The sequence below is a fragment of the Hyperolius riggenbachi genome, chromosome 1 (assembly GCF_040937935.1).
Source record: "Hyperolius riggenbachi isolate aHypRig1 chromosome 1, aHypRig1.pri, whole genome shotgun sequence".
Classification (NCBI taxonomy): Eukaryota; Metazoa; Chordata; class Amphibia; order Anura; family Hyperoliidae; genus Hyperolius; species Hyperolius riggenbachi.
In genome coordinates this window covers 262795909-262808142 of record NC_090646.1, presented here as the reverse complement: position 1 = coordinate 262808142, position 12234 = coordinate 262795909, and the positions used below count along the sequence as shown (strand labels likewise).

The following is a 12234-nucleotide window of genomic DNA, read 5'->3' as shown; positions in this document are numbered from 1 at the left end:
AGAAACTTCTCCCCCCTTTGGGGCCCCCTGTGGCTTCTGGGCCCTTCTGCGGCTGCATCCCTTGCAGCGTCTATTGTTACACCCCTGTAGCTGACCTTGTCCTCTCTCACCTACCGTGGACACAGTGCAAAGCTAGCAGAGACGCAGGCAGGAGAAGGGGACTACACACAGAGCCCAGACGCAGCAGTCAGAGTGTGAGGGAGACAGTGGCAGGAGAGGAGCAACCAGGTTGTCACGAATCATCAGGGGTTTTTTTTTTTAGGTTTTTACCTAATACCAAAACTGCTGTCTTCTGTTGTCTCCTCTCCCGCCCAACTCTCAATGCAACTGCTAACTCTAGCTTTACAAAAAATGTTGTATTTAGCCTTGGAAATACATCAGTTTGCTGGGAAACAGCAGCTGTCAGGTTGCTGCTGCTTGTAGTTCCTCTGTGCACTGCCATTGACCTCCCACTGCCAATCAGAATTATTTAGTATTTATATAGCGCCAACATTTTCTGTAGCACTGTACAGAGTATATTGTCTTGTCACTTAACTGTCCCTCAAAGGAGCTCACAATCTAATCCTTCCATACTCATAGTCTAATGTCCTACCATATTATTATTATTATGTATTTATATAGCACTGACATCTTCTGCAGCACATTATAGAGTACGTAGTCATGTCACTGACTGTCCTCAGAGGAGTTCACAATTTAATCCTACCATAGTCATAGCCTAATGTCTTACCATATTATTATGTATTTATATAGCACACACACACGCCCAACACACGCACGCACGCACGCACGCACGCACGCACGCACGCACGCACGCACGCACGCACGCACACACACACACACACACACACACACACACACACACTGCAAAAAACGGTAAAGCCCATGCACCACAAAAGGTAAATATTGGGCACAATAAACGGTAAATATCAGGTGCTGCCATATGTGCCCTTACAAATATAATTTAGAACAGGAAATTTTGGCACCTGCCATAAACAACATATGGGTGCCTATGGTGGCACACAATATTTACCATTTATTGCAGCGCCCAACTTTGTGGGTGGGTGTTGTCCCTGGTACACACAATGAGATTTTTAGGCAGATTCACTGCCAAAAATTAAGATTATTTCCAACATGTCTGCTCTGAATTCCAATTCCGATCAATTTTCGTTAGAAGTAAAAAGTAAAATAGATCAAAATTCAGATTGGAAGGGGGCCAGCAGGGGGGGGGGGGGGGGGTTGGTCTGGGGCAGTAAGGTGCCTTATGCATTTTTTAAGTAGGGGCCCAAATTCAAACTTTGCAGATATCTGGCTGATCCAGCTAGTGGTTAGCATGCCTCTTTCTAAACACTATTAGGGAAGGAGCGATGCATGCACTGCACTGATGCTGAAGATGGGACGAGATAGTCACAGCTCCTTACAGCTGATCCTGACCTGATAGTGCCAATGCCAACCTCCCTCTTGCAGAATTTTATAATCATTGTGACTGACTGCCTCCTGCAGTAGAAATTCACTGCTCTACTCTAAATAATATTTCTCAACAATTCCAGTCACGGTCCAAACTGCTTATGCCCTGAGACTTACCCAAACATTGTTCCAATATTCCTAAGGAAAGGTAATATTTATGGCACATTTCTATTCTATCCTAAAAATGCTTAAAGAAAACCTGAACTGAAAATGAAAAGTCAAAATAAACATAAACACGTCATACTTACCTCCCGTGTAGTCTACTCCTCAATCACTTTCTCCTCTCCTGCGTCCTGTTTGTTCTCTGTGATCAAGGGAATTTTCCATATGCCATTTTGAAAATGGCCATTACCCCATAACAGCTTCCTGGTCAGCACACTGTTAAACTGTAACATCACCCACTTGAGCCATAGGGAAACATGGACATTAACTGGCACATCAGTTGTCCTCTCAGCTATAACTGACAGCAACTGATATATTTCAGTTCTGACAAAATGTTGTCAGAACTGGAAGGGATCATTGTCAGAAGAAAATGGTGAGCTTCTGAGAGGATCTGATAGCAAGGTAACTATGTAATGTTCATTTGAAGTTACCTTGTGTGTTTATAATTTTACTCAGTTCAGGTTCCCTTTAAAGGTAATGTATAGTGCATTGATTTTCATTGTTGATTCAGGTATTTATCTATTTATTAGGAATAGTACAAAATAAAATGTAAAATTATTTTATAAATTGTGACAATATTAAACATCACACGGTTCCTTTAAAATTTCACCTGATTATTTGAACAGGCAGCTGTGTAAAATCAAGTAAGGCATTGTTTGTTGTACTGCAGTAAATTATAAAATACCTTACCACAAAGCACTTGGGCCTGGTTATTTGCCACCTCAATGTAACATGATGGCCAACAGATTGTGAATACCATAAACAGGTTATGTAGGTGAGCTCTCATACTACATGGAAGTGGTCAAATTGGCCAATCATCAGCCAACCAAAATTGAATGTGTATATCAGACTATACAGACATCTGTACTGCAATTAGTTTTCTATTTACCGACTGAAGGTGTTCACTCATTGCTATGTTTCTGATGATATATACATTTTCTTTAAAGGACAACTGAAGTGAGAGCCATATGAAGGCTGCCATATTTATTTCCTTTTAACCACTTGAGGACTCACCCTTTACCCCCCCTTAAGGACCAGCGCTGTATTATGTGATCTGTGCTGGGTGGGCTCTGCAGCCCCCAGCACAGATCAGGGTGCACGCAGAGCGATCAGATCGCCCCCCTTTTTTCCCCCCTATGGGGATGATGTGCAGGGGGGGTCTGATCGCGTCTGCGTGCAGGCATGTTGCGGGGGGGGCACCTCAAAGCCCCCCTCCGCGGCGACATTCTCCCCCTCCCTCTCCTACCTCCCTTCCCCGGAGATCCGGGCTGCACAGGACGCTATCCGTCCTGTGCAGCCAGTGACAGGACGTCCCCTGTCACATGGCGGCGATCCCCGGCCGCTGATTGGCCGGGGATCGCCGATCTGCCTTACGGCGCTGCTGCGCAGCAGCGCCGTACAATGTAAACAAAGCGGATTATTTCCGCTTGTGTTTACATTTAGCCTGCGAGCCGACATCGGCGGCCCGCAGGCTATTCACGGAGCCCCCCGCCGTGATTTGACAGGAAGCAGCCGCTCGCGCGAGCGGCTGCTTCCTGATTAATCAGCCTGCAGCTGGCGACGCAGTACTGCTTCGCTGGTCCTGCAGCTGCCACTTTGCCGACGCACGGTATAAGCGTGCGGTCGGCAAGTGGTTAAGCAACAATGCAGCACTGACAGCACTGCTGGTCTATTCAGCTGCAGTAGTGTCTGAATAACACCAGAAACAAGCATGCAGCTAGTCTTGTCAGATCTGATAATAATGTCAGAAATACCTGATCTGCTGCATGCCTGGTCAGGGGCTATAGCTAAAAGTGCTAGAGGCAGAATATCAGCAAGATAGCCAGGCAACTAGTATTGCTTAAAATGAAATAAATATGGCAGCCTCCATATACTTCTAACTCCAGTTGTCCTTCAATACATAAAGGAACTATGCAGGGTGATTGGGAATGGCTAATAGTGAATGACTACCTTAACACCTTTCTTTTTAAAAGTATTTAGAGATGCTTAAAAAGACAGCTTAAAGTGGAATATAACCCTGCATTTCAACTTTGCTCTAAAACATTATTTACAGTATATTATATGCAACCAGCATTTTTTTTTTTTTTTACTAGACCAGCATTGGAAGGGTTACACAGAGCTTTAACGTTCCTGGAAAGAACTGCAGACGCATCCGAAGCTTACATAGATACATTTTATCTAAGTGTCTCTAAGTGTTGAATGTGACTCACTCTCTCTGACTGAGAAGGAGCTGGAGGACAGTCAAAGAGTGTGTAACATTTATCACGTGTTACATTCTATTTAGTTAAATGTATCTATCTGAACTTCTGCATATCTCTCCACGGAACTTTAAACCCTTCCAATGCTGGTCTAGTAAAAAAAAAATGCTGAAATGCAGGGTTATATTCCGCTTTAAAGGGAACCAGAGACAAAGCTAATGAAAAAAATGAAAAAGCTTTTATGCATACCTGGGGCTTCCTCTAGCCCCATAAGCCTGGATCGCTCCCACGCCGCCGTCCTCCGCTGCCTCTATCGCTGCTACCGGGTCCCGACACTTCCAGCGGACGCGGCCAATTTTCCGCATGCACAGGGGCTCCCTCCATATCCTTACGCATGCGCCTGCATAGTATGGAGGCACATGCGTAAGGATATGGAGGGAGCCCCTGTGCATGCGGAAAATTGGCGGCGTCTGCCGGCAGTGATGCACTGCGCTTGCGTCGACTGGATCGACTGGCCGAAAGTATGGAACCGGTACCGGCGGATAGAGGCAGCGGAGGACGTCGGCGTGGGAGTGATCCAGACTTATGGGGCTGGAGGAAGCCCCAGGTATGTATAAAAGCTTTTCCCCAACATCTCTGGTTCTCTTTCAGAGTTGTGAGCAGGTAGAGCATGTACAAAATAGAGTAGCCATAAGCAACCAACTGAAAAATGTCTCCTGACAGAGCCAGTCATAGATAGTATAGTAATTTGAAAATGGACATGCCCGCATTGACAGGCTTAACTGAGGTTGAAAACCTTAACCTCCTGCGTTGTTTTATTTAATAGACTGTACTATGTCGCAAATATATGTTTTCAAATCTTAGACTGCTTTCAGTCAAAGAAAAACAAATTATTATGTGATCAAAACACTTACATATGACCCATGAAATCTGTTCCTACAAGTTTTTCCATTTCAGGAATTGTCTCATGATGGTCATCTAAAAAAACAAATACATTATATCATAACCATTGTAAAAAGGTTACCCACGACACATAAGAGTAGAGCAATGATACTTAAAAATAATTAAATCAAAAGAAGTTAAAAAAACAGCAAATGGTTTTGAAGAATACATTTATTGCCTCTCACTTGTCATACATAGTTTTGATTAAATAAAATACAGTAAATCAAGTGATTTCACACAATTTTCTGTATGCAAAATTGAAGAGATGAGCCCTTAAAGTTTTCTTATCTTATCAACAAAATATTTTTTCAGCACCTGGCAAGAGCAAAAGGACTAAAGAGTAGCGAAAAAAGTAATATCAGATTTAAAGGACTCCCGGGGCAGATAAAACAATCTCTCTTTACTTACCTGGGGCTTCTTCCAGCCCCTAGAAGTCCTTTAGGTCCTTTGTCGCAGCTCCAGTCCTCCACGCTGTCCCTCTGGCTACCTGTAAGTATCGCCGACCCATTGGCAGGTCAGCACTTCTGCGCATGTGCATGCGAGTCCCCGCATGTAAACACGCCCATGTCATCAGATGCGTACTGCACAGGCACCATATGTGACTGGTGACGTGGACCTGTGCACGCGAGCAGGGCCGGATTTGTACTTTTTACCGCCCTAGGCCAACTATACCGTCTGTATGGTTGTTATTTCTTTGTGCCCCAATGAGAATTCTACTTACTTTCCATCATTGGATATCACAGACAATAACTATTTCAGTAATATGCGTATAGATTATAAATTATGTTTTCCTTAAGAACTTTTATGTTATGTTTGCAATCTCGTTAATGATGGACCCATTGTGTCTCCATCTGAGTTAAGGTGGCCACACACGATACAATAAAATGATCAGATTTTACGGCAATTCGATAAAAATGATCAGATCTCTCGAAAAAAAAACGAAAGGTTTTTTTTCATTCGACTGAGAAATCCGATCGGATTTCACGTTTTTATCGATTCGGAATGCCAGATATTTTTCTTCAATCTTTCTAAAGATTGTATGGTGTGTGGTAGATTGCCATTTTATTAATATACACACCCTAGTAATTTTCTCAGAGTTTCTAATCATTTTTATCATAATTGGGGAAAAATTGAACATAGGTGTGTGGTACATTGGTCATATTTTTGAAATGTTACAATCCGTCAGAAAAATTGATTGCAATTCTTAAATTGAACAGATATTTAAAAAATTGTATGGTGTGTGGCCACCTTTAGGCTAATGTGTACCTGCAGGATAGAGCTTACAGGACTTGCAGGGATGACACAAGTACAGGACAGAGTGTTCAAAGGTTAAAGCTGTCCTTGTAGATAGGGATGGCTGTATAGAACAGCTTTACTGCCTCTCACTGAGCCGCCCCTAAATTTCTGGTGCCCTAGGCCATGGCCTATGTGGCCTTGCCAGAAATCCGGCCCTGCACGCGAGAGTGCTCGCATCAGGCATGCCCCTGTGCATGTGCAGAATGGAACTGGAACCAAGTGTGCCCATTTAATTATGCAAAGCAATATCTAATGGAGCAAGGTAACCCAAAGCAACTAATCTGAAATTGGCTCTATTAAAGTCCAGTCTGAAAATATTGTAGTTAACCACTTATATGGTGCAGTGCTATACACCGAATATTAAAATGAGTGTTCATGATGTATTTATGTGGACAAACCTGATGTGTTAGGAGTAGTTTTTTCCTCCACTGTGAAGGTAAAGGGAAATATGTACACTTATATATCATGATTTTCCTGGGCTGGAAACTATTGTAAGGAAGGACTAATAGATTCTGCAGATCTGGCATAGATGGTTTAAATGTGTAGTGCCAATAGATGGGAATAAAATGCCACCCTCACCTGGGTCAAACTGGACTATTGTAAAGCTACATACACACATTCAACAACTGTCTGCTGAAATGACCAATAATGACTGTTTCAGACAAAGACCTTTTTTGCGCACGATCGTGAATTTTTGTGCGCAATCGCGACATCACGGTTTAGTGAATCAAGCCCAAGAAGTGTGTGCACAAAGCTTGCCTAACTGATCCTGCTCGGGCATCAGGGATTGACCCCCAACACCCAAGCCGAACACAAAGTTATCCCCCCCCCCAAGCGATGGAAACCCTCTGTCATGTGCCAATCGCCATAAGGGGCGGGCGTGCAAGTGGTGCAGAGCGGCAGGAGGGTGGGCGCAGCGGCAGGGGGAGTGAGCAGAGCGAGGTTTTAACTCACCTGCCTCCATCCTGCACACAGCCTCTATATTCATCCTGTCCTGGCGTCTGTTGTTATGCTAACAGCGCCCCCTGTGATGATGTAACCGCATGTCATCAGAGGGAGAGCTCTTACCAATGCGACGCGCGCCGGGACAGGATGGAAATAGAAGCTGTGTGCAGGATCACAAAGCGCTGGAAGGGCCGCATGTGCAGGCTGCGGGTCTGTGGTTCACTAACCAGCACACCGCACTCCAGCACGTGGGGAGCAGATGAGTGAGCCGGCTACAGCGGACTTTCTATACTGGGGCACCACCTACATCTGGCTACAGGATGCCTATACTGGGCCATCACCTATACCTGGCTACCTATACTGGTGCAGGAACCACCTATACCTAGCTACGTGTACTGGGGCACCACCTATACTTGGTAACCTTTACTGAGGGCACCACCTGTACCTGGCTACTTATACTGGGGCGGCTATAGCTTGCTACCTATACTGGGGGCACCTGTACCTGGCTACCTATACTGATGCACCACCCATACCTGGCTACCTATACTGGGGGCATCTATACCAGGCTACCTATACCAGGGCACCACCTATAGATGAATACCTCTACTGGAGCACCTGTATCTTGCTGGCCTATACTGGGGCACCAGCTATAACCAGGCTACCTATACTGAAACTTCGCTCTGCCTGCTCCCCCCGCTGCTATGCCCACCCTCCTGCCTATCTAACCTATACTGGGGGCATCTACCGATCTACAGTGGTGGGCTGAAATTTTGCATCGAAATTTGCATTTACGCATCGCAATTGTAATGTGAAATTTCGGGGGAATCGTAATTGATTTTGTATGTAATAGTAGTATTTCATAGTTTCGCGAATTTTTTTGTGTAATTTTTGCGCAATTTCGCATAATTTTGTGCTGACTTTAGCGGTTAATAGCAAAGCCCCCATACATGCTATTGCTACCAAAATTGGTACATATGTTAAAGAAAATATTAGGTACAAGGCAGAAAAATAATTTTTCTAAAAGATATTGTAGTTTTTGAGAAAATCGATTTTAAAAATGCAAAGACAAAAGGTTTTTAAACTGTCATTTTACAAAGTTTAAAAAACTATTTTTTCTTTGCATTTTTAAAATCGATTTTCTCAAAAACTATATGGTCTTTTTAGAAAATTCTTATTTTCCCTTGTACCCACTATTCCCTTTAACATAGGTAGCAATTTTGGTGTCAATAGCTTGTATAGGGGCTTTGCTATTAACCTCCAAATTCGGCACAAAATTTCACGAATATTACGTGAATTTTTATGCAAAATTACGAATGACTACGGAATCAATTTAGTTTGCAAATCATAATTCCGTATAGGCGTAATTGCAAAAAGTTATGCAAAATTTTGTGAAATCGTAATTTTGCTGATAACGATCATCACTACCTATCTAACCTATTCTGCATGCACCTACCTATCTAATCTATGCTGGGGGCATCTACCTATCTAACCTATACTGCGTGCACCTACCTATCGAATCTATACTGCGTGCACCTACCTATCTAATCTATACTGCGTGCTCCTACCTATCTAATCTATACTGCGTGCTCCTACCTATCTAAACTATACTGCGTGCGCCTACCTATCTAACCTATATTGTGTGCACCTACCTATCTAACCTATACAGGGGGCATCTACCTATCTAACCTATACTGAGGGGTACCTATCTATCTAACCTATACTGAGGGGTACCTCCCTATCTAACCTATACTGTGTGCACCTACCTATCTAACCTATACAGGGGGCATCTACCTATCTAACCTATACTGAGGGGTACCTATCTATCTAACCTATACTGAGGGGTACCTCCCTATCTAACCTATACTGTGTGCACCTACCTATCTAACCTATACTGCGGGCACCTACCTGTCTAACCTATACTGGGGGCAACTATACTAGCTAACCTATACTGGGAGAACCTACCTATCTAACCTATACTGGGGGCAACTATGCTGGCTACCTATATTGGAGGCACCTACCTATCTAACCTACACCGGAAGGAAACTACCTATCTAATCTTTACTGTGGGCACCTACCTATCTAACCTATACTGGGGCATATATACTGGCTACCTATATTGTTGACACCTACCTATCTAACCTATATGGGGGCACCTACCTACCTATACTAGGGGCAATTACATGGGGTACCTATACTGGGGAGACCTAGAGCTGGCTACCCATACTGCAGGCACCTATACCTGTCTCCTCTTTTGGGGTGCATTTTAAACCCTCACCCTGGATGCAATTTGACCTAGAAACTGCTAGTACTTGGCTCCACTCACATCATGTTTAGGCCACGGCCATTTTTCGCCTTTGATTTGTGGTGTGGCTACCCATTTTTTCGCGCGTCGCTTCTTTCATAGATGGGGGCCTCAAGTTATGGACTGCTTGGGCCCACCAAAACCTTAGCTGCGCCCCTGATCGCCATCCCTCTGCCCTCCTTTATAGCAACAAGACATATCACTAGCCTCAAGGCTAAGGATGTGTCTGCACAACATCATTCCCCAAATTGTCGCCCAAGGGATCACTCCTGATTCCCGATGGATGACAATTATCAGATGTGTGTACTTAGCTAAAAAGTTGCTGAAAGACTATCAGATAAGCAGCTGTATAGCTGCAAATACAGGTATACATTCAAAGTGAGGATTCCTCCAATAAATCTATGGCAAGTTGAATCGACTTTATAAAGTTTTGACCACAGATCATGAATGCAATCACAACTGGGCACAAAACCGCTAATTCACTCATCTTTCATCGACCATGCTTATGGTGTTATATGACCAAGGCGATGGTTGCTAACTCTTAGAAGACAATGGCCTCAATTCACTAAGCTTATCTCCTGTCTCTAACCTTCCTGGCGGTAAGCCCGAGCTCAGCTCGGGCTATGCCGCCGGAAGGCACCGCTCAGGCCCCGCTGGGCCGATTTGCATAATTTTTTTTTTGCTGCACGCAGCTAGCACTTTGCCCGATCGCCGCCACTACCCGCCGATCCGCCGCTATCCGTCGCGCCGCAGCCACCCCCCCCCCAGACCCCGTGCGCTGCCTGGCCAATCAGTGCCAGGCAGCTCTATGGGGTGGATCGGAATCCCCTTTGACGTCACGACGTCGATGACGTCGGTGACGTCATCCCGCCCCGTCACCATGGCGACGGGGGAAGCCCTCCAGGAGATCCCGTTCTTTGAACGGCATCTCCTGATCGCCGATCGCCGGATGCGATCGGAGGGGCTGGGGGGATGCCGCTGAGCAGCGGCTATCATGTAGCGAGACTTTGTCTCGCTACATGAAAAAACAAAAAAACAAAAAAAAAAAAAAAGATTTGTTGCCCCCTGGCGATTTTTTAGCAAACCGCCAGGAGGGTTAATAACTCTTCTGAGCTGTTTCTACAGTTATCAACATGGAGATAACTGTAGAAACAGCTCAAAAGAGTTGTTAAAGAGACTCTGTAACAAATTGTTTATCTTTATTTCTTCTATGCTATAAGTTCCTATGCCTTTTCTAATGTGGTCTGGCTTACTGCAGCTTTTCCTAATTGCACAGTAGCTGTGTTATCTCTGTTATATGATCTAATCTTCTCTCTATAGTCGGCACAGTCAGGCTGAGGCAGTCAGACTGGAATGTGCAGGGCTGCTTGTGATTAGCTAGAAGCTGTACACACCCCCTGCAGGCTCTGTGTGACTAACACACTCTGCTTAGCTGAGCCTATTAGAAGCTGGTTAGTTTGTTTGTAAACACTGCCTAAAACTGGCAATTACAAGCCAGGTTTGCAGCAGAGAATGGCAGAAACAGCACAGAGGGGACCAGGAGCACATAATGAATAGAATGGTATGCTTTTTATTGTAAGAATTTCAGAGTACAGATTCTCTTTAAAGACAGGAGAAAAGCTTAGGGAATTGAGGAAATTGTTTAAAAACTCCAGGCCAGATTTGCTTATGCTGTCTAGACCCTCAGCCTGGATAATTTTAGTATGCAAGGACTTTAATGCAAATGTTTGCTGCACTGCAGCGTTGCTCTCTTACCAGCATGATGCCGCTTATTCAGGGACTTTGACTCAGTCGCAGTGAAGATGAACAAACAAATCAGAGTGACCCACTTCATGGCTGCGAATGTCTTGGGGAGGTTCTCTTGGATGCCTAAAGAAGCTAAGGCTCATGCAGAAATTTATACCATTTTTTGAACCCTGTTAGGAAATCATTAACTAGAGTGGCTTTTTAATTTATGTAAACAGTGCTCATCTGGAAAAATCCAGGGATGACAAAAAACAATATTGAATCAATTGTGGGCGAACGCTGGCTTCCACTATACTGAAAGACCTTGTAAGTCAAATCTATCTTGCTGATAAACTAAGAAAAGGTCTTTGGTAATAATTTTGCTGTGCAACTAAAAACAAAAAGTTAAGCAAAGAGATCTTTGATTTTGCTAGTGTTGTAGTCTGTGGTCACATATACTAGATTTCCAAATGTGCAAAAAGTTAAATAATGAGGCTCCAAAATATTTTATTACTCTATTCCCCAATTTAGATGCTGATTTTACTACTATTATTATGATTTTTTATGAATAATGCTAAGATCTAGCTTAACCTTTTAACTTTTATTTTTTGATGCCTCCTGCACTGCAGTTAAGCATGAAAAAGGAGAATTGCTCACATCCCATGAAAGCCACCCTGAATGGCAGACCATTTCCTTGACTGCCAACATGCCTCCTGTCATGCAGCGATCAAGGAAAAGGCATTGCTGATTTTATGTGTCATCCTTAGGTAGCCAGGGGTGCTTGGCCCATGACATGACGCGGCGCCAAGTGACACATTTGCGTCAGGCAGCATTGGCCCTGGAGCGACATTCCGCTGCCACTCCCGCGCGGGCGCCGCTGGTGTAACCATCTGAGCTGGCAGCCGCTTCCTCAGTTATAGTCCCTGCTGCCTCCTCTCCTCTGTGCGTGCTCTGTCATAGCAGCGCGTCCTGTGGCTGCTGTGAAGAGGCAGGAAGCAGGACAGCGGCTTCCTGAAGCGGCTATGTATATCGCCGTTACCAGGATAACCACTGTCATGCTTCTTGCCTTTTCACAGCAGCCGCAGGACGTGCCCCTGCCCCTTCCCCAAGTTCTGGCTGTCTTCTTGAAGCATACTGGAAACAGAGCCGGATTAAGGCTAAATGGGGCCCTCAGCAAAGTCACTGATTTGGGCCCCCCCA

At 44.5% G+C, this 12234-nt stretch overlaps 1 protein-coding gene across 3 annotated transcripts in view; it reads right to left on the bottom strand.

Annotated features, from left to right (window-relative positions):
• Window positions 1-11193, bottom strand: part of LOC137504853 (albumin-like) — a 177522-nt gene extending 166329 nt beyond the window's left edge. For all 3 annotated transcript variants that reach the window (XM_068233447.1, XM_068233462.1, XM_068233455.1), the window contains exons 1-2: window positions 11065-11193; window positions 4739-4802 (exon numbers count right to left, since the gene is read on the bottom strand). In XM_068233447.1, coding sequence (XP_068089548.1) covers window positions 4739-4802; window positions 11065-11143 — 143 coding nt within the window. In that variant the 5' untranslated portion in view covers window positions 11144-11193. The remainder of the gene's footprint in view (window positions 1-4738; window positions 4803-11064) is intronic.
• Between the last annotated feature and the right edge of the window lie 1041 nt (window positions 11194-12234).